The 21,648-nt window shown below is 44.1% G+C and overlaps 1 protein-coding gene across 1 annotated transcript in view; it reads right to left on the bottom strand.

Annotated features, from left to right (window-relative positions):
• Positions 1-2,371: 2,371 nt before the first annotated feature.
• The window catches only part of POLR1A (RNA polymerase I subunit A), a 55,315-nt gene continuing 36,038 nt past the window's right edge, over positions 2,372-21,648 (bottom strand). Inside the window, exons 23-34 of the mRNA XM_054030506.1 lie at positions 21,179-21,400; positions 19,169-19,383; positions 17,678-17,845; positions 16,972-17,107; positions 13,395-13,552; positions 12,202-12,331; positions 11,298-11,414; positions 10,091-10,348; positions 9,074-9,274; positions 8,158-8,275; positions 6,587-6,751; positions 2,372-3,986 (exon numbers count right to left, since the gene is read on the bottom strand). Coding sequence (XP_053886481.1) covers positions 3,886-3,986; positions 6,587-6,751; positions 8,158-8,275; positions 9,074-9,274; positions 10,091-10,348; positions 11,298-11,414; positions 12,202-12,331; positions 13,395-13,552; positions 16,972-17,107; positions 17,678-17,845; positions 19,169-19,383; positions 21,179-21,400 — 1,989 coding nt within the window. The 3' untranslated portion in view covers positions 2,372-3,885. The remainder of the gene's footprint in view (positions 3,987-6,586; positions 6,752-8,157; positions 8,276-9,073; positions 9,275-10,090; positions 10,349-11,297; positions 11,415-12,201; positions 12,332-13,394; positions 13,553-16,971; positions 17,108-17,677; positions 17,846-19,168; positions 19,384-21,178; positions 21,401-21,648) is intronic.

Genomic DNA, 21,648 nt, shown 5'->3' with positions numbered 1-21,648 from the left:
CTTAGCTTTGCCCTGATTACTTTCAAAACAAAAATTAAATCCAGTTCTGTTTCACAGAGTGTATCCCAAGTCACTTTATCACCACGCTAAGATCAGTGAGATTACACAAAAAATCGTTAGTACATTATTTCAATTTTTAAGAATTCCAAAGCAAAGAACATCCATCCAAGGCTGTGGGCAGCTCTGTTGGCAGAGGACAAGGAAACAGGCAACAAAATGAGTGAGGATTCCTCAGGGAAGAAGCAGAGTTACATCCCAAAGCAACAATGTCATTTGATTTCAAAATATCAATAAAAAACAGGAACGGTTCAGAGATAATGGTCATTAAACTCAGGTAAGCGCCAGGGACCCATTATAAAATGTTTTATCTGACATATCCATAAATAGACAGGACACTATAAACACACAATTATCTATATTTAATGATAACTAACAGGATTGCTGTGCTAATACTTTTATGAGTAAACGGTAATGGGATCCTCCCTGTACATAGTTCACAGAGAACAGACCACAGAGAATGAGGCTCCTAACACAGCTGAGGTTCACTCCCCCTCTGGGGCACCTGGCATTGGTCACTGTCGGTAAACAGGATACTGGGCTGGATGGACCTTTGGTCTGACCCAGTATGGACGCTCTTATGTTATGTTCTGAGGCCTGGTCTACATACAGAAGCTGCAAGGAATAAATTGATGCTGCTCATTCCAAATTGTTCCACATGGCAAACTAGAGGGATGTTGACTTGCTGAATAGGAGGCCAAAAGTTTTTAACTGGATGGGCCCAATGCAATGAAATAATTTTTTTTGGTGATAGACATCTGTATCACAGGGTAGGACGGTCCTTTAAAAGGTGGGAGTAGCCCCCCTCTAGGACTATTAACTGTCTCCTAGGTGATGGCTTTGAGGGCAGGGATCAGGTGACAGCCTGAATGTCACCTGGTCCTCGGAGAAAAGGCCAGCCTACCCAATGCCCTGGGTGGATGAATTACTCAACAGGCTGGGGGAAGCCCAGTATATCGACAACCTGGATTTAACCAAGGGGTATTGGCGGATGCCGCTGATGCTGGAATCAAAGGAGAAAACCGCCTTCGTCACCCCAAGCAGGCTCTATTATTTTACCCGAATGCCCTTTGGACTGCATGGTGCCCCTGGGACATTCCAGAAGTTGATGGACCGTCTCCTCCTGCTTCACCTTGAGTACGTGGCCGCTTACCTGGACGTCATAGTAATCTACAGCCATCACTGAGAGGACCATCTAAACCAGGTGGTGGCGGTCTTGAGAACCCTCTGGGAGGCCGGTCTCACCACGAACCCACAGAAATGCTGAATCGGGTGGCAAGAAACAACATACCTAGGCTACACCGTGGGACGAGGCAAGCTGTGCCCCCTTATTGGGAAAGTCCAGGCAATCCACGACCATCCAGCTCCCACTACTAAGGTCTGGCAGTTTCTAGGACATGTGGGCTTTAGACGTTTCATCCCCAACTTTGCGACCGTTAGGGCCCTGGACTGGGATGCAGTGGAGATGGGCGGGCCCGTGACCCCCTGCCACCTCACCCCTGGGGTGTCAGTACTCCCTCTCCTTAGGCCAGGGGGCCTGCGCTCCTCAGTCAGCCCTAGCTGAGCCCCACAGATGGTGATTGGCGCTCACCCCTGCTGGAGCCCCCAGACGAGGCTGGATTTACAGCCCTGACTGTTTGCTGCCCTGCCTCGTTTAACAGCTGGGCTAATAAACTGCTACAGCTCTGCCTGACTGCAGGCCAGAGCCCTGTTTGCTGACTGCTGTGCCTGATTGCTGGCCAGAGTCCAGACTGTTTATGGCCCGGCCCTGCCCTGCTTGAAGGCCGGGGCCCATTGAGAACCGCTAATTCCCCCCTTTTTGTTTTCACTTCCTTTGGGAAGTCACTCTAGCAGACCAAACTGCCCGGAGGCATGGCCTCCCTCAGACACAGATCCAGAGGGATGGCCACGCCAGCTTACACTGCCGTAGCCGGGATCCCACTGGGGAGCTGGGTGGTCGCAGCCCAGCTGGGAGCCCAGGCAGCAGCCAGACTGGGGGAGCCAGAACCCAGGATGGCAGGCACAGCCCAGCTGGGAGCAGGGTTCTAGCTGAAGCACCCCACCTGCATCGGGGTGACAGCCTGGCTTTTTTGTCAATTTCATGGCTCCATGCCATGACAACGACAGCCAACAGCCGATATAAGGAACCCAGCATCTACACGGACACTACATCACCCTAACTACTCCCGATAAGTGGCTAACATGGCTCTCAGCATCACAGTCTGGGCACTCCTGCATTAGCTTGTTGCTGGGAAGTAAAAGATCCTGCATGCTGATGCTAGAGCTTCCACAGCAAAGAGAAACTACACAAAGGTGTTTTTCCAACATCTGACTTGATGTCCTTTATTACAGATCCTCCCTTACAAAGAATAATGTTAAACCAAAATACAGTAAAAGCTGTGTTATCCGGCCCTGTACCAACCAGAAAGTTCTATAAACCGGCATTTCTAATCTTCATAGAAAGTCTTATAATCCGGTTGGCATGGGGCCCACAGGCTCCCTACCTGGCTCCGCGTGGCTCCCTGGCAGTGGCGACATGTTCCTGCTGCTCCTAGGCGGAGAAATGGCCATGAAGGGTTTGGGGTGTGGGAGGGGGTTCGAGTCAGGGGCTCAGGGTGCCAGATCCAGGGGGCGCTCACTTTGGGCTGTTCCCCTAGCCAATGGAAGCTGCGGAGCCAGCGCTCGTGGCGAGGCAGTTCTGCCTAGGAACAGCAGGAACAGATGGCCGCTTGCAGGGAGCTGCCCAAGGTCAGTGCCCCCTGGATCCAGCACCCTGAAACACCTCCTGCACCCAAACTCCCTCCCTCTTAGTTAACTGGAATTTTTCACCTACCGGCACCCTCCATTCCCCCAGCATGCCAGATAAAAAAGCTTTTACTGTAGGAGTTTAAACTCTGCTTTACAATATTGTTACATGCTTGCTTTGTGCAATCACATTCGCAGCAGTTCATTTTGCTCCAGCTGCTTTAGGGAAATATCTTAACGAAAGAGGAAACAACATTTCATTGAGGACAGTTCTGCTTGGGGCAAGCACAGATATTGGAATGGTCTAAAAGAACTAGTGAATACACGGCATTCAAATCATGGTCTTAGCCAGAGAGCCCATTAATTGTCACAGACACACTCTTTTTAATGACTGGAGCGAAGAGGAAAAGGTGCCCTGGATCTCTTTAAAAATCATAACAGTATAGTACAAATAAATACAATAAAAAAACAGGACTTGAATCCAGCACATAAGTTTCATTCCTGTCAACACACTGCTTGCTCCTCAGGCCCACTTGTGAGTTTGTCCCAGAACTATTTAAAATAAGATTAGGTACAGTTATGTGACAGAGCAATGTGATACCCAAGGCCTATCCAGATAGACTGGAAATGCCGCAGATACCTCAGCTGTGCGAGCAGACTCTCCCCTTTAAATTGTACATGTCAAATGCTACACCTGGCTCCTAATCAGACACACACAGCGTTGTTCATCTCTCTCCAGTGTGTAACAATTATTTCATTTTGATCACTACTGAACAGGGGGCAGAGGGAGAGAAGGAAGGGTGCTAGGCCAGAGGATAGTTTTTAGGCATGAACATTCCCATCAAATACTTTACAGTCAAAGTACATCACTTAGTTAGGTTAACAAACCCATTGGCGATCAAGAGAATAACTGGAGATACATTATAGAGAATCCCTCCACACCCCGAAGATATCATTAATGGACTTGTACAAACATTCATTGGTTTTGACATTTCAGCAAAGGCTTTGCAAACAACTGCAGTGCAGGTACATCTCTTGTGATAGCCACACTTAATTTTTTTTTTAAATAATAGAGGCAAAACACTATGTAAGGGGTTGCTTGAGGTCAAACAAACCAGTCCCTCCTTTGACAACTTTTCCTACCACCAGGCATGCAGAAGGAGATCTCAGCTCATCATGGGCACCTAAACCAAAGAGTTCAATAAAAATCAGATTAGAGCCATTTCCAAAGGTCTTTCACAGGTTACAAAAATGCTAATGATCTAAGTATTTATTTTGTTTACAAAGAGTCAGACCTGCCATCTAAAGACAGATGTTGCCACCTGCTGTTTGGATTGAATTTACGTCTGTGGAAAATGTGGACCTGATTCTTTTCTCACAATAGTTCTACACTAGAGTACCTGCTCTGACATCAATAGCGTCATGAACCACAGGCTCGGGGAGGCTAATGTTTGCTGGGTAGATATACAGACAACCTTCTATGAAACACAGGAGAAGGCTGACATGCTGTGTGACTTCAGTGCACTAGGCCATGTGTCCAAGAAATCTGAGGCATGCTCTTACAGACATCCCTGGGTGAGGTCTACCATGATATGGACCCTATTTTGTGGTAGATAAACTCTTGCTGGTCTCAAATCTAACACAGCTCCTGTAAGAATTCTATCTTTTCATCGGCAACACTTTGGACTTCTCGGTCAATGCTGAGTCCCAGATTGGTCCAAGGTGATCCGAGTCCAAGCCTCCCAAAATAAAAAAGGTGGGGAGGGTAATGGTTTGATTGAGTCTTGATGGTGTCAAAGTTGCTGTTGTGAACTAGATGTGGAATGTGCAGCAGAGGAGGAGAGGCAGAAGGCCTCCTGAACTGGAAACTACTACTCCCCTGGTGGCTCTTCCGTTTTCTGCAGGTGTTTCTGCTCACTGTCATGTTCTCACTGGTGCAGGTGGTAGGGCTGTACCAACTGACTCTCTGAGTGGACCTACCATGTTTTGCAGTGGAAGGAAGTAGAGGAAGGTATTCCAAGGCCATGACTGTATATTGTAGGGGTAAGGAGCTGCAGGTCTTGTGAGGTGGGGTGGTTGAATGTCCCCCACACGATCCGTAGTGTCAGTATTTGTAAGGGTGATTCCTGGATTCCCCAGCAGGCCAGGAAGGCTCATAAAAGCGAGATTGAGGTGAATGGGGACATCTCTATTATACTCAGAAGGACAGGAAGAAAATGAATAATCCTCCTCTAAAGGGGAAGCTACCCTATCTTGTATCCTATGGTGATCTTGAACCCCCGACCCCACAACATGAGCTGGAGCGCTCATCTGTACCATTGTATGTTAATAATCAGTATTGAAGCAGAAGGACCTCTAATGGCAGAAGAGGAGGGCAAGGATGTTTCTGGTCGCACAGTCTTTGCAATATCTCTTGAGAAACATCTGCACTGTAGAGATAGGTATTGGAGTCATGGGCACCAGAGTACTCAGCACCAAGTGTGTCAACACTGGTACTGAGAAGTTGGTCCTGGGAGAAGTGTGGACCACAGATTCAGGCAGTACAATGGGTTTGGCATCAGAGAGACCCAATTTGGGCTGTGACTGGCTTTTGGCCGAGTGGCATGAAGTGACACAATGACCTGGTGTGGTTTTTGCCTCATTGGCATCCGAGAGGGTGACCTATGCCTGCGCTCACTCTTCCTGCCTACCCCTTTCCGAAGGGTGGGTGGAAGAGGTTTTGGCTCTTTGCTGGACTTGCTGGTCAAACGATTTGATCTCTTGAATGAAAAGTGAGCCCAGGAGCTTAGAGTACAGCCACAGCTCACAGGAGCACTAGCTGAGGAAGCCTGGTTCAGGCTTAGTGGGCCCGTCTGTCTCAAGTTTTGAAGAGGATCTCATTGAGTGGGGGAAAAGGGCAACAGACTGAGCATCTAACAACAGCGTGCACTTCTCCAAGGCAAAAAGGCACAACAGCTACATCTCCAGATGGGCAGTTTTAAACCCCCGTGACGTTGTCTCAGACATAGTAGCTAGATCCTGTTATAGGGGCTGTTCCTTAATCTATTAGAAAAAATGTTTTTTTAAAATGCCAACAGGGAGTATAACAAGAGAAACCACTACTTAATAGCCTAAGAAAGATCACAAAAGTTCACTGATGTCATAGGTAGCAAGAAGGAACCAAGGGACAGCTGGACCCTTGGATGGGGGCCCACAAGGAGACTTAGGGCACTGCAGGACAAAATAATCTGATTTTGAATGCTTGGGGCACATAGACAATTGTTCAAAGAACAACTATTTGCTTTGAAACAGAACAGTTATGACTGTCTTATGCAATTAGCTAACAAAGAGGCTTTATTTGTTACTGAAATCAGAGACAGCTATTTGCTTGCACAGCTATAGTAGAGATCGGAACACCAAGCACCACCCACTATGCTATGCACTTTCAATACTTCTCACCCCAAGGACAAAAGGTTACATGTATTTAGCCCATAGAAATGACAGAAGACCATCCAAGGTATTACAGACTAGCATTATCTGATTCTTGAAAGAATCAGAGACTCCACAAACCACACCATAGGGGAGTCTTCTTATTTCAGCTGTCAGCACTATATTAAAAAGAGCATCCCAATTTAACTCAAACTTTTTGTCGTGCAAGGAGCTCATTAACATTTTAGTCTGTAGAGAGTTTTAAAATGTAGTTAAATCTCTCTCAGTAGAGTGGAGAGTTATAAAGGGAAACCAAGCAGATGTGAAATGCAGCAGCAGTAATGCAGAGACTTAGAATTCAACTAAAACTATTTACCCATCATTGTCGCTTCCTTCAAAAATTTGTAGCTGGTTTCAAACGTCATCTGTTGCAGAGGGGAGGAGTTGGACTGCATTCCAAAACGATTCAGTGGTTTGTAAACACCTTCAAAACACATGTAATCTGCCACAAGAGAAAGGTGCCGAGGATCTACCACAATACCTGACAATGCAGGAAAAGGGAATGTGAGAACATTCAAGAACCAACCAGCACTAAGTTAAATCCCTATAGTCTAGTCAATGGGGTGGGTAAGAATCTCTATTTCCTTCACCACGACACAAGTAAGTCACTAATGATGCAGTGGTGCTTCTCCTTTCAGTAACTGACATCAACCATTCCCGGCAACACTATCAGACCTCCTCTTTGTTGCATGAAATAATGGATTTGCAGAGAGACTATAATGGTAATTATGCCTTAGCTACCCAAATGTTTCATCATGTATGACAACAGTATGCGAGTCGTTTGGGGTAGTACATATTTTTTAAAACGATAGCAATAATACATGCGTCATCTTTGTTCAGCCAAAGTTGGCTAAGTCATTTCTGGTCCAGCCGCTACAGTACAGAGCTCTGCCCCCTGCCTCCCCACATGGTTACCCCTAAATCCTGTGCAGTAGAATATCAGAGCTTTGTTATTGGGGAATCGTTACACATGCGCAGGAGGTCAGAGGCTTTACCCCAGCAGGTGTATACCACATAATTACGATGGCGCTTTGGACATTTATACAGCGTGATGGTGAAGTCTGTTAACGGCCTCTACCAACAAATATCCCAGGGCTCTTAAATAGCACAAAGAAAGTCAGGCATTAATAAAAATGGGGATATTAGTGAGCAGTTACTACAGAGGCATTTGCAGACTAGCAGTCCAAAACAGCCTCCCCTCTTTTCACTGGCTGTAATTCATAGTAAGACATGGGCCAGTTAGTACTGAAAGACAAATCTCTGTAGGCAGGCACATAAGCTGAAATGGCTAATGCCACCTGAACAGTTTTGATGGACAAAGTAAAAAGGGTTTATTTAAAAATAAATAATTTATTTTTAAATAAACCCTTTTTACTTTGTCCATCAAAACTGTTAAGGTGAAAAGGCTAATGCCATCATAATATTTTATATTATATACACACATACGCACCTCAGTAAAATCACTGGAGGATATTGACTCTATTTTCATATATAGATAGATATATATAGATAGATATATATAGATATATATAGATAGATATATATAGATATATATAGATAGATATATATATAGATATATATATAGATATATATATATAGTCAATATCCTCCAGTGATTTTATGAGGAATAAATGGAAACCAATCAATTAAATGAGAAAACTATCTCAGAGAAGATGCTCACATGTCATGAGGATGGATTTTCAATACGAGAAGTTAGATACATCAATTATAGATTCAAAGAAGAGACTGAAAATACACAAGTGAAGGAGTAGCTAATGCAAAGAGGTCACTTTCCAAACCTATTTCCAGTGGCAAAGTTTTCCCATCTTAACGAAAAATCAAATGAACCACAAGACTAACTCAGCTGATCTAACAACACTATCTTACCATACACAGCAAACACATCTTTAATTTCCTTTTCAATCACCCTCAGGGCAGCCTCGATTCCATAGGTCTTAGCCATTGCATGAATGTCATTGGAATAAAGCCGGCTTAGGTCCAAAAGCTGGAGGCAAGGAAGACAGGTGTAAGTTATTACTCCAGTCACTGTACCTCCCCCAGATAAGCTGCGATAATTTTTCTCCAATTCTCCACTTGCTCAAATTACCTCAAGGAGAACCAATATAGTCAATTACAACACGATCAGATGCAGGCACAGCATTAGCCATAGAGAAAATGCACATATAGTTGTGTACTCAGGTCAACAACTTCATCACCATTTACATCACCGGGTGTAAGGGATGGAAATTAAACAAAGAAAAAATGTAACAATTTCTGATGGAATTCCCAACAATGAGATCTATTGAACAATGGAAAAGTCTCTGACACAATGGAAAGCATGATGCTTGGGACATTTGAAACTCTCAGACAAGCACTGGAGCATGCACTGCATGCAACTATCCTGAACTTGTAGGGAGATGGGGTAGGCAGCATAACAGATCTATTCATCTCCAACTACTGTGATTCAGTTAGATGGGAGAGCTCCCTCAAGTAACACTTTCAGAGACAGCTGCAAGGAGAGTGGAGCCTCTTTGGTCATTATCTTGGCAATAAGATACTCTGTGCCTCTGCCCAAAAGTCCACCTGAAGTGATCAGAAAGTGACTTAAGAGTTCACTTGAGGGAGATGTGGCACATGCATTTTGAACCTGCTGCGGGGAGATTTCCAGAGGGTCAAAAAGCAATTAGGTGCCTAGCGCCCAATGAAAGTCAATGGAGGAGGTAGGTACCCACCTCCCAGTTTTTTCCCTAGAACATTACACAACAATTACAGAAGTCTCAGGGTTTATAAACACGTTACATACATCAGCATATCTGAATAGCTCTGGAAGGTTTATTCCCTCGGTGTTTAAAACAAATTCTTTCTCCCCTTTCTTATTGGTGCTTTCATTTAAGAAGCACCGCGTGATCCCCTTTGTCTCATGGACAATTGTGTTCTGCATGAGGGACGTTAGGATGGAGGAGAGGTCAAAGTATGCCTTCATCAGAGGAAGCTTCAGTGAAACCTAGAAGAGAAGAACAATGCAGTGTTGGACCGAGTTAGAGGGCAGGGAGATAAGGGTCAAACACTGGGTTCTTTCTTTTTAGGGGAATGAGATTTACAAAAACACATTTATCCTAGTACTCATTTATTTAGAAATGGACAGATCCTGATGATACAGCTTCCAACAGATGGGTATTAACAGGAAACAATACACTCCAGGCCTATTCACTCACTCACCGCAGCTAAGGTCTTACTGACATGAGCTCTAAACAATTTCGCTCTTGTTTCAGCCACACAGAGGATCCCTTTACCTACTGCTCAGTCCGATTAAGCCAAATCTTACAGCTGCAAAGCTGCATGCTTGTTTCACACACCTCAACGAACACGTGTCTTCTTTGCTGGACGTGGGCTTTGGAGGATTATGCAGGTTTCCCTGCTCTGAACACACACAAGCCTATTGTTGCCTTGCTTTTATCTGCCTTTATAGCACACCCAAATAGTCTCCCATGGTAATGTCAACCATCATCCCGCATATGGAAAGACCTAGGTGTGTATTAAGAAAAAGCTTGAGGCAGAATGAAAACTTGTTAACTGCCACTAGAAAAAATACTGCCATCTCCTGTAAGTTCAAATCTACAGCCAGGAAATGTCTGCTTACATGCATGAGCTGGATAGACATCCTATCTGCAAGTTAATAACAGTAGTGCTGAGACAGAGAAGTAGCATTCTACTAGAGAGGTTTATTTATTTTTTGCATTATAGTAGCTGTGCACTGTAGCTTTGAAGATATCAACACACACACACACACACAGAAGTTTTCCAGTCACCACCATCTTACCTCACACCAGAGCTCATTTTCCATATCATACATGTAGTTGACTATAGACGGATGACTGCTCATCACAGCACTAACTCTTAGCTGTGTTGAATGCTCTAGTTTGGGTCCTTTTTCTTTTTTAGTCTGATAATTATATTCATTCTGAACCCCTTCTTCAGCATCCTCAGCCCTTTTATCGTCATGCAGCGTGCCTTCTTCCTCATCTGGATTTTCGTCACCATTTTCCTCACTGTTCTCTTCCTCGCTCTCATAATCAACCTGCAGAGATTATATGCTTAAAATCCAATCTATACCCCATATATGTGGAGAGCACTGCGGGAAGCAGTTTGTTCACACAAACCCCTCACTGTGGAAGTGATCTTCCTGACAGACAAGTTGACATGAAGTTCACTTTTAACCCTTTAAAAGGCAGGTTTTGTCTATAAAGACAGTGGTACGCATTCATTTTAGTCTCAATTTCTTTGCAATCGTGACATGATTTCTCAGTGTTATTAACTTCAGACTGCGTCTCGTATACACACACACACAAATGTACACCACCATCATGCAAAATATGGCTGTTTCCTCAAGGATCCTGGGAAGAGAGCAATGTTTCTATGAGTGACTAAAGGAAATCCGCATATTTCAACTAGTTCACCCTTACACTGAAATGATAGATATAGGTCTTAAAATAGCTATACAATAGGGGACATGTTAACAATATAAACACATAAGGAGGGGATTTGTTTAATTCTGTAGAAGAGTTATAAATTGAAGTAATGGGATGAAATTAAGTAAATTTAGATCGAAATACTGCAAGGACAACTTGGCTACCAGATGCATCAATCGTACATCAGCAGGGGACGGACTAGAAAATCCACCAAGCCTTTGTCATCTCTAATTTCTATATTTTTTGGTCTACCAGATTAATGAATACTGGACAGATGGTGTCCAGATTGACAAGGTGGTTTATACCTAATCTCTGATGCAAGGTGAGGTTCCGAGCCAATCATTTCACATAATGGGTCAAATCTCCAGGGATGCTAAGTACTTGCGACTCCCACCAAAGCATAGAGCTGATCAGAAAACAGGAAAACGTTTTCACAATTTCTTTCCCATTTTTGTTTGACATTTTGCTTTGATGGAAATTCTCTGAACCAGCTCTAATGAAGTCAATGGCAGTTGCAAGTCCTCAGCACCTCTCTAGAATTGGTCCCAAAGTCATTACCTCTTCTTCCTGCTTCTCTCTTCGTTTTGTATCTGTAGCATCAGCATCTCCTTCATCTGCTTCACCATCAATGAGCCTCCCTGCTTCCTCCTCGTCAGCTTCATGATCATCCTGTGTCTGGAGAACAGTTACAAGTGAGAAGCACAAGCTGATTCTCTATTTTGATTCTGGGCCTGGAATATGCCCCATGTTAGACAAGAAAAAGCCTGACCACTTGGAAGCGTCCCCTGAACTAAAAGCACTCTGCTAAACCTTTGGAACGCAACATTCTCCTATCCCTCCACCTGAGACTGTTTTCAATGTAAGTAGACAAATATTTAGTACAAGAAGTCACACTCAGAATCCTATTATACAGGAGCAACAAAGCCCAGCTGGCAATACTTTCAGGCATTAAACAAGAGACAATTCTGTAGAGGATACATCCACTATCACCCTGTTTAGCCAACACCCAAAGCCTTCACATGAAACAGAGAGCTGGCCAGCAGGCTTTGAAAAATACTGCACCCTTAGGTCCTCAACCCAAGAGCAAAGCAAGGGCAGCAATCACTAGGGCTAAAGCCAGCCAGACACTTTCATCCAGTAAATCTTAAGGGACATGGAGTTTAGTAGACCTTAGTTTGCCAAACTATAGTAAGCTATTCATTTCCATGCCACACTCTGGGAATGTCATTCTGAGCAGAGTGTGTTTCACCAAATTGGCTTTTCAGACCCTTGTCAATATACATAAAGGGCATCTTTAGAGAATTATTAGTGCTTCAAAAATGGAGATAGTATTTGTATAGTCATATAAAGCACTATACGTGACAAGCATTAGCATTCTGTGGATAATAGCATTTTAATGGTGAGCTGAGCTCACAAAGAAAAATGTAAAGGGATTTTCTAAGAAACTTGTTTTTTCCCCCACCTGGTTTTCTTGGGATTCTCCGCCACTGCCATCTAGATCCCTCCGAGTTGCCTTACGAGTATTGACCACATTGAAAGATGCCAGCTTTGCACTCTTCCTTTTAATCGTTTCCAGCAAGATTTTAAAGAATCTAAAAGAAAATGCAGTGCAAAATCTCCATGCTCAGAAGTACCACAAACATCTTCCAGGCATTGCAAGATGCGTATGTTCTGTTCAGGACGCCAGTCAATTCAGAAGCAGAGGACAAACTCATTGATGCATGTAAAGGGACTTTTAAGGCGGGACAAATTATTTTGCTTTTCCTCCCACCCCTCCTTTTTTTCTTCCCAAGAATGATGTTGTGTCTCTTTCAATTACATATGAAACCACCTATCTAAAGCTTAAACAAACAATTAGCTCACCTATCAAGATCAGTGAGCTATCAAACTGAAAGAGAGGTAGGAGAGCAGTTTTCAGTGCTGCTGGTTTATGATCACAGTCACATTTTTTAGCAATGAGAGTGATCAAGACATTTTTTTTATTAAAGATCTCAGTCTGAGCTAACACTGCCTGAGGGAAGAACAAAGAATGCTGGAATGGTGATGAAGTATCCCTCGTCACGCAACCCAAACAGCTTTCAAACAACTGTAGCATGGTTCCTCTTGGGTTTTCTTTTACTGTATATGTAAAGTTTGGATTAAGTGATCTGATGGAAGGGATCAGTCTCCCCAGTGAAACCATCTGCTCTCAGCCATGCCACATTTGGTAATAAACACTGAAAATCAGCCTCTCCTGAAATGTTACTGATGTGAGAAAGTTCCTATTTGATCAGAGAGAGTCATAGAATCCCTTATAATTCAACGATCCTAACTGCAATAGATACTACACATGCGGATGAGGGGATTGATTATACAAATTATTCTTTAGGCGTGTCAGTAGAGAACAGTTGAAAATTCAGCCCCTCCCCATATACAAACTACTTATAAAATGCATGTGCAGCTCTCTACAGTTTATTATTTTGAAACCTTTGCCATTCTTCATTTAAATCCGTTTATTAACCCAGGGAACATTACTGCACAGATCCCTTCATGAGTGTCCAAAACTGGAAGCCTCAAGCAGCACTGGCAAAATCCGGCAGCCTGGAACGAACCTTAGGACTATGCAGCTGGGATGAGTGAAGATTGAACCGCGGAGAGATTTGAAAGTGAACTGACCGTGTTTCCATGAAGTATAAGATGTCCCTCGGCTTCAGACACTTCTCCTCCCGATAGTATTCATATGGCAGGAAATAAAATTTGATTTGGTAGAGACGGTGTTTGCTTAGTTTCCCTTCTATGCACAGAGACTCCTCAACTTCAACTTTTTGCAAGACCTGAAATAGCAGCGAGTAAGATTCTGCCTCCTCCAAGCAAGGCATTTCATCCACTCCCCAGGAGACAAGTTGCATGTAGCAAGCTGTCAAACACTCCCTGCATGCTGGCTTTGGGGACATAGGGAAGGAGACTACACCCTGTACTCCTGTGGGCATTCTGCACCAAAAAATTCTGTGCCAAAAAATTAAAAATTCCGCACACAGTATTTTAAAATTCCGCAAGGACTGGGCCTGCCCCAGAAACACCACAGGGCCCCGCCCCTCCATGCCAGGTGCACCAGGTGAGCTGGCAGGCTTAGCAAGGCCAGATCCAAGTGTGAAGGGGCTTAGTGTGGGGGGATCCAGGTATGGGTTCAGAGGGTTCTATGTGGGGCAATTTGGGTGCAGGTGGCTCAGTGAGGGGATCCCGATGCAGGGGGGTTCTGGATGCACAGAGGCTTGTTGGGGGGGTTCTGGGTACAACAGTAAAGGAACTCTGCAGCGGGGTCCACGTGAAGGTGGTTGGGGCTCAGCATGGGGGGCTGGGTGTGGGGGATTCAGTGGAGGGTCCAGATGCTGGGGTAATGGGTCTCAGTGGGGTGAGGATCCAGGTGAGCCCCAACCAGCTGCAATGAGATGGGAACCTGAGTGCGGGTGGCTTTTCGGGATGGTCCAAGTGCAGAGGGAGTGGGGCTCTGTGGGAGGAGGGGAGGTATTTTGGGGGGGAAGCTCCGCGGGAGGATCTGGGTATAAGGGGGTCTGAATGCACAGGGGTTGGGTGGATGGGGAAGCAGCTCCCTATACAGTGATCTCTCCCCCTGCAGCTGAGGAGCAATGGGTGCAGGAGGAGAGGGGGGGTTGTTCGTAGAGTTTCCTGCAGTCTGGGGAAAAATCTGGGAGTGGGTCTGACCCGGCCCTGGATGCTATACAGGGGAAGAGGAAGTCCCATCCTCCCCAGCCCAGCCAGCACGGTGCAGGGTAGGAGCCACCAGTCAGTCTTCCCCACTCCTGCCCCTCATCCCACAGGTATCTCTCTCTCTCTGCCGGCTGCCTTGGGCACCCAAAACATACTGCTGGGGAGAGTCACATGACCTCTCTTGTGGCTTCCCTTTGCTTCCCCATCATAAAGTCATTTTTCTGCGGGGAAGCAAAGAAATCTGTGGGGGACATGAATTCTGCGCATGTGCAGTGGTGCAGAATTCCCCCAGGAGTAACGCTGATTTGGCACTTTCAGCTCAAACTTAACTCCACAGATTTGTATACACATTGCCTTTTCTCTGACCAAACTGCCTCACCTCCTTCCCCTGTTCCTTCCAAGAAGCCAGAAGAGCTCTTTCTCTCTCTCTCTCTCTCTCACACACACACACACACACACACACACACACACACACACCCCTACCTCAGGGCGCCAACAGACTCAAGCTAGTGACTCACATTCACTTGCTCATTGAATGTGTCAGGTCCTCAGCACACAGCAGCAGCCTATATTTGCTTCTGCTGTTTTCCAGTTTTAGGAAGGGACCCAATGCCGCAGCAGGAGCAGGAAAAGGTAGGGCATTAGAGGAGCATGGGAAACAGTCAAAAAAGGGAAATACAGACTAGATCGGACTCTGATCTCTCCATTTTCCCAAGTGCTTTCCTCCTCCACAGCACAGCAGCCCCAAGTAGCTTAGGGAAAAACCTAAAAAAAAAAAATAGCTAGTCCCTCTAGTGCAGCGGTGGGCAACCTACAACCCGTCAGGGTAATCTGCTGGCGGGCCGCGAGACAGTTTGTTTATATTGACCGGCCACAGGCCTGGTCACCCACAGCTCCCAGTGGCTGCGGCTCGCCATTCCGAGCCAATGGGAGCTGGGAGTGGCCGTGCCTGTGGACAGTCAATGTAAACAAACTGTCTCGCGGCTCGCCCATGGATTACCTCGATGGGCTGCGTGCGGCCCGCAGGCCACAGGTTGCCCACCACTGCTCTAGTGCAAATCTCTTTAGGATTAACGCATTTCCTAAACGCTAAAGATAATGAAAATCTCTAATTCGAGAGCTTAACAAAATGAATAGGTGGCAAGACCAAGACAGGCTGCCTCAGAGATAATGCGTGGACCTTCCCCTCAACATATTGTTATTCACCATTATTACCCTTTCTTCATCATCCTTTGGTCAGTTTCTAGCCTGTGATAGCGCTCTTATTCAAGTTAATTTTAATTCAAGTACTTCTTATTTTATATAGTCATACTTCTTACTTTATACAGTCATTAATGATCTGGAGGATGACATGGACTGCACCCTCAGCAAGTTTGCAGATGATACTAAACTGGGAGGAGTGATAGATACGCTGGAGGGTAAGGATAGCATACAGAGGGACCTAGACAAATTAGAAGATTGGGCCAAAAGAAATCTGATGAGGTTCAACAAGGACAAGTGCAGAGTCCTGCACTTAGGATGGAAGAATCCCATGCACTGCTACAGACTAGGGTCTGAATGGCTAGGCAGCAGTTCTGCAGAAAAGAACCTAGGGGTTACAGTGGACAAGAAGCTGGATATGAGTCGACAGTGTGCCCTTGTTGCCAAGAAGGCTAACGGCATTTTGGGCTGTATAAGTAGGGTTATTGCCAGCAGATTGAGGGATGTGATCATTCCACTCTATTCGACATTGGTGAGGCCTCATCTGGAGTACTGTGTCCAGTTTTGGGCCCCACACTACAAGAAGGATGTGCAAAAATTGGAAAGAGTCCAGCGGAGGGCAACAAAAATGATTAGGGGTCTGGAGCACATGACTTATGAGGAGAGGCTGAGGGAACTGGGATTGTTTAGTCTGCAGAAGAGAAGAATGAGGGGGGATTTGATAGCTGCTTTCAACTACCTGAAAGGGGGTTCCAAAGAGAATGGATCTAGACTGTTCTCAGAGGTACCAGGTGACAGAACAAGGAGTAATGGTCTCAAGTTGCAGTGTGGGAGGTTTAGGTTAGATATTAGGAAAACCTTTTTCATTAGAAGGGTGGTGAAGTACTGGAATGGGTTACCTAGGGAGGTGGTGGAATCTCCTTCCTTAGAGGTTTTTAAGGTCAGGCTTAACAAAGTCCTGGCTGGTATGATTTAGTTGGGAATTGGTCCTGCTTTGAGCAGGGAATTAGACTAGATGACCTCCTGAGATCCCTTCCAACTCTGATATTCTATGATACTTATCAAAGCCTCTTTGCAATGATCTAATTATTCAATGAACTCAGGAGGCAAGAATAATCATAAAAGGACCTCCAAATCCCAAAATCAATTTCGAGGCCTTCTTGCCTCCAAATCTATTCAAACTTGCACCCTCTGGAAAAATCTGGGACAAGCAATGGTTTATTAAGGAACAGACTGATAGTGTACCCACTTTGCTGAACCTTTTTTTTTTTTTTTGCCACAAGGAGTCACAAAACATTCACAAAGACATAAAGGAGAGGCTTACCTCCGCTAAGCACACTCTGGTAAACTGTTTCTTAAGCCTTTTCACCTTCTTGTGAGCTTTCTTGGTATTAAGCACAGGAACGCTCATCATTGGAGTTTTAATGTTAGCACTAGCTACCATCAGGATCTCCCGCAACCTTTAATAGAAAATACTCTCGCAAATTAAGCTACAAGGGCATAATACAATCAAATAAGAATACAGTTCATTTAATGAGGTAGCATGCAATACTCCCTGGAACCTCCCTCAAATCAGAGTGCAGCTAAAAGCTATGGCCAGTGCAACACTTGTTCCATTTCAATTTGGTATTCATTTCCCCATCATCAAATATATACTGAATAAACAGAATATAGCGCTCAACTGGAATATCATCCCGATTCAAAGAGGCCTGAAATGATGTGAAATAAAATGATTCACTGACTAAAAATACAAAACAAAAAGGATATTCAACCGCATTTCCTCGTAGACTAGATGGCTATTAATAGGTCTGTTCCAGCTCCAATTTCTGTGATTGATCTTTATTTGTTTTTCTTTCAATCTACAACAGTTTTAAACGCCCTTGTTTTCCATACACAGTGACCAGTGATCAGTAACCTAGAGGGATTGTTCTGCTTTCAGTTCACACATGCAGTTTCCAGTAACTATTAATGGATACTATCTACAAGCTTCAAGAGGGATAACAGACCCAGAGGGAATAAGTGTTTCTTACCTTGGAATACCCAATGTGACATTCATTTCACCTCTGCCAGCAAAATGAAAGGTGTTCAGAGTCATCTGCGTGGAAGGCTCCCCAATGCTTTGAGCAGCAAGGAGACCCACAGCTTCTCCTGGGTCACACAGGGACCTTTGCCACTTCAAATGCAACAAGCTGTTTAATCTGAAGAAAGACAAGAGATAATCGCACACTGAGGCTTAACTCAACACTGTACAAAGTGGAAACCAGGTGCAGACTGCAGCACGACTCTGGTTACCAGAAGTCTTTTCTGTTTTACAGCTAGAGTTGCTTTTGGAAAAGTCAGCGCTATGGATGGGTCTGCAAACACTTAGTCCTCCACAAATAGTAAGCCAATTCATCTAACTCTAAGGATATGTCTACATGCAGCGGGGAAGTGCGATTCCCAGACTCACGCTAGCTCAGCTCAAGTTAGCATACTAAAAATAGTGTGGGCACTGCGGCACTGGAGCGGCTTGGGCTAGCTACCCAAGCTCAGACCCAGGGGTTGGGCAGGCTTGAACTCTGGCAGCTAGCCTGAGCCACTGCCACAACGTCCATTCTATTTTTAGCACGCTAACTCAAGCTGAGCTAGCATGAGTCTGTCTAGCCTCACTGGGAATCACACCTCCCCCAGGCAGTGTAGGCATAATCTAAACCTTAGAGGCACAGTCTACTGACCTGAGCATAGAACTAGGAGCCTTGAACGAGTCTAACCTCTGTGTCTCAGTTTCCCCATTTGTAAAAAGGGGATACATTTACTACTACTTGCTATTCCTATCTATCTCACTGAGGTATAGTGAGAATTAGTGCAAGTTTTTAATATAGTATTACTGTAATGCTTTACATTTCCTGCTGCATTTACGCAATGTAGAATACTGCAACTGACAGAGAATGCCTTCCAGCAACCCTTATTCACACCAGTAGTCCTCTTGAGAACAAGGATGAGTTGCACAAGTAAGGGTTGAAGGAGACAACCTAATATTGCTACTCAGTTCTGAAGTCAAACACATTTGTTAATTTAGTGCTTGTGAAAGTTGTTGGATTATCAGCCCTCTACCCACAGAACAGATGCACCTCAACCCTATTCTGGAGAGAGCAGTATCTCTAAGGATAATAATAAACCACCTAGCTCTTGTATAGCGCTTTTCATCCGTAGATCTCAAAATGCTTTACAAAAAGGAGGTCATTACCATCATCCCCATTTTACACAGAGAAGAGTATCTGTGTCTATGGCAAATTCAGTCTTTGGGAGCTCTGTTGAGCATGACCATAAAGGTACCAATTATGGCCACTGTTTTGTGCTGGGCACATTTGTCTCCTAGGAACCAGGCTGCGACTCACTAACCCATTTCACAAAGGTCAAGACAGAGCCACTAGATGGTAAAGACTTTATCATTACCATCCTGGATCCAAATCAGTGTTATTTGTGTGAGGGTAGGAGGGGAAGGAAGGAAAGAGGCACTGTAAATATATAAAGGTTATTACCTATCACAAGAAAGCTCTGATTTTACATAGTTGCTGTTGTTCTGAGCATTCCATTCACTGATGTAATTCTCTACTTCACTTTCAAATGCTTCTGAAACAGATGCAAAATAAATATCTGGACGCCAGACGGCCAGGCTGGGGTCAGGACACTTAGATGTCCTCTTTAGATATTTTCTCCGGCTCTTCTCGTCCAGTTCATACCACATCTTCAGTAACTGAAAACAACAGCCGATTGCAAAATGAGCCACAGTTTACCCATGCAGCATTAATCAAGCCATAGAGAAGGGGAGAAGATCACCAGTGTGACAGTGAGATAATATCAGATGTCACGAGATGTTTATATTCATGATAGCATCTTTGATCCCAAAACACGTAACTAATTTAAAGTAGATATACCAGCCATACACAATGGTAATTTCATCCACCACTGAACTGCAGTCACTTCTGAGAGTCAATTGCCCCAATATAGTTCAACAGTATGCAGTAACACTATGCGCCTGTTTCGGATAAAGTGAAGAATACCTTTTCCAATTATAATTGAAGATGTTCCGTAGACAGAATGGAATGAAATGTCCAGGGCACTGAAGTTAACACAAATATTTTAATCAATAGTGACATACACTCTTGAATGTTCTCTGTCTGTTGCAACTGTCATCTGAAAAAATGGCACTTTTAGCAGAAAAAGGAACTCCTATTATACGGGACACTGGTACAAAACTACCTCAGAGAAAAGGGTGACAACTGCTGAAATATAAACACCACTTTCCTCAGATCCTCAGCTGATGTAAACCTGGCAAATCAGTGGAGCTATCCCTGTTTATACCTGTCAAGGCTCTAGCCCAATAGGTATTAAATGGAGATTTTCCATTTAGCTTGAACCTTATCAGTGCTGACAGGACAAAACAACGAGATTATATTGTCTCAGGCCAAATTTCTGTTCTTCAGTTTAAAAGGAAAAAAAAATAAATCAACCTTTCATATTATGCACTGAATAAAACACAAGCCAACACCAAACAAAAGCATTTGATATACACAAGGGGTCAAATTCATTTCTCATGTAACTCCCTGGTTTTCCAGGGCTTAGCTCAGGGATGAATGGGGCCCATGGTAAGAAGAAGTTCATATGTTAAGTTTCACATTCCATGTAGCTGCATTGCCCAGAAAGTTAATGGAACTGTAATTACATCACAAATGTGTAAATCAGATCAATGACAGAATTTATAATCATTTCAGCTGAATTACCGGAGTCAGACGTTTCAATTTTTACAGTGAGGATAATTAACCATTGAAACAAGTGTTGAGGTGGATTCTTGATCACTGGCAATTTTTAAATCAAGATTTGATGCCTTTCTAGGAGATGTGTTCTAGTTCAAACAGGAATTATTTTGGGGGAGTTCTCTGGCCTGTGTTATACAGGGGGTCAGGCCACATGATCACAGTGGTCCCTTCTGGCTTTAGAATTTATGAAGCTTTAGGAGAACAAAGTACAATTGAGTTTCTGTGCAAAAAGAACCCACATATAATTAATGGGGAAAATTCAGACTTGTTATAGGAAAAGAAACCCCACTGAAGTCAGTGGAGTTATACCTGTTTACATCATTTGCCTGCACATTTACTTTATTAATTAGAAGCTACAGAAGACAGGTTAGTGCTCTGACGTACAAGATTCTGAATACTTATACTGCTTGAAATACCAGGCACGGTTGACTCAGCCTTTCAGTTAAATGGACTTTCATCTAGTTTGCTGTGCATCAGTCTGTCGGAGGAGACCTACTCTGTGTGGATGTTCAAGATCCCAGGGACTGCCCCAGAGTTCTTAGCCTCTGCCCACCATTAAGCATTTACCAGGCTGGCATATTCCATCTCAAAAGATGGTTCCGTTTTAGTAGCTCAGATAGCACTTTGGCATAAAAAGACATGATATACAAGTAAAGTGGCGCTGGAGCAGTTCCCCTCCCTCCAGAATCCTGTACTAAAGCGTTTAATCAGTTCATTTGCTCTTTGCATTACCTGTAGGGTTGCAGGGTCTCTGCCATTTATGATCTCCCCTCCTAGGGTCTGTTCCCTCACTTTTGCCATTTTTTTCTGAGAATACAGCAGAAAAGCTCCTTCTCTTGGCAAAGAAACTTGATGCTTGGTTTGCCACTTTTTGATAGCTCTGAAGTGTTGATTTGCTTGCTGAGGATCGATCTTGGATAAAACTTCATCTATGTGTTTAGACTTCTGTATCACCTAGGAAAAGAGACCCAAAGCACAAAACTTCTAGTTCTCCTTATGATTGTATTTTCAGTTATAATGAATGTAAGGTGAAAAACTAAGGCAGAGTTGAAATGGACATATACTGGCCCTCAAAATCTTTAGTTGTCATAACGTGTTCTATATTATTTTCCAACAAAGCTGACTTTTAAAACTAATTTTGCTTCATGTGACTATTACAGCTCCATAATAATGAAGGCTGACGGGACAGTATTGAAGGGCAA

The sequence above is a fragment of the Malaclemys terrapin genome, chromosome 5, assembly GCF_027887155.1.
Source record: "Malaclemys terrapin pileata isolate rMalTer1 chromosome 5, rMalTer1.hap1, whole genome shotgun sequence".
Taxonomy (NCBI): Eukaryota; Metazoa; Chordata; order Testudines; family Emydidae; genus Malaclemys; species Malaclemys terrapin.
The sequence above is the reverse complement of the archived record's forward strand: the minus strand, read 5'-3'. Positions and strand labels throughout refer to the sequence as shown.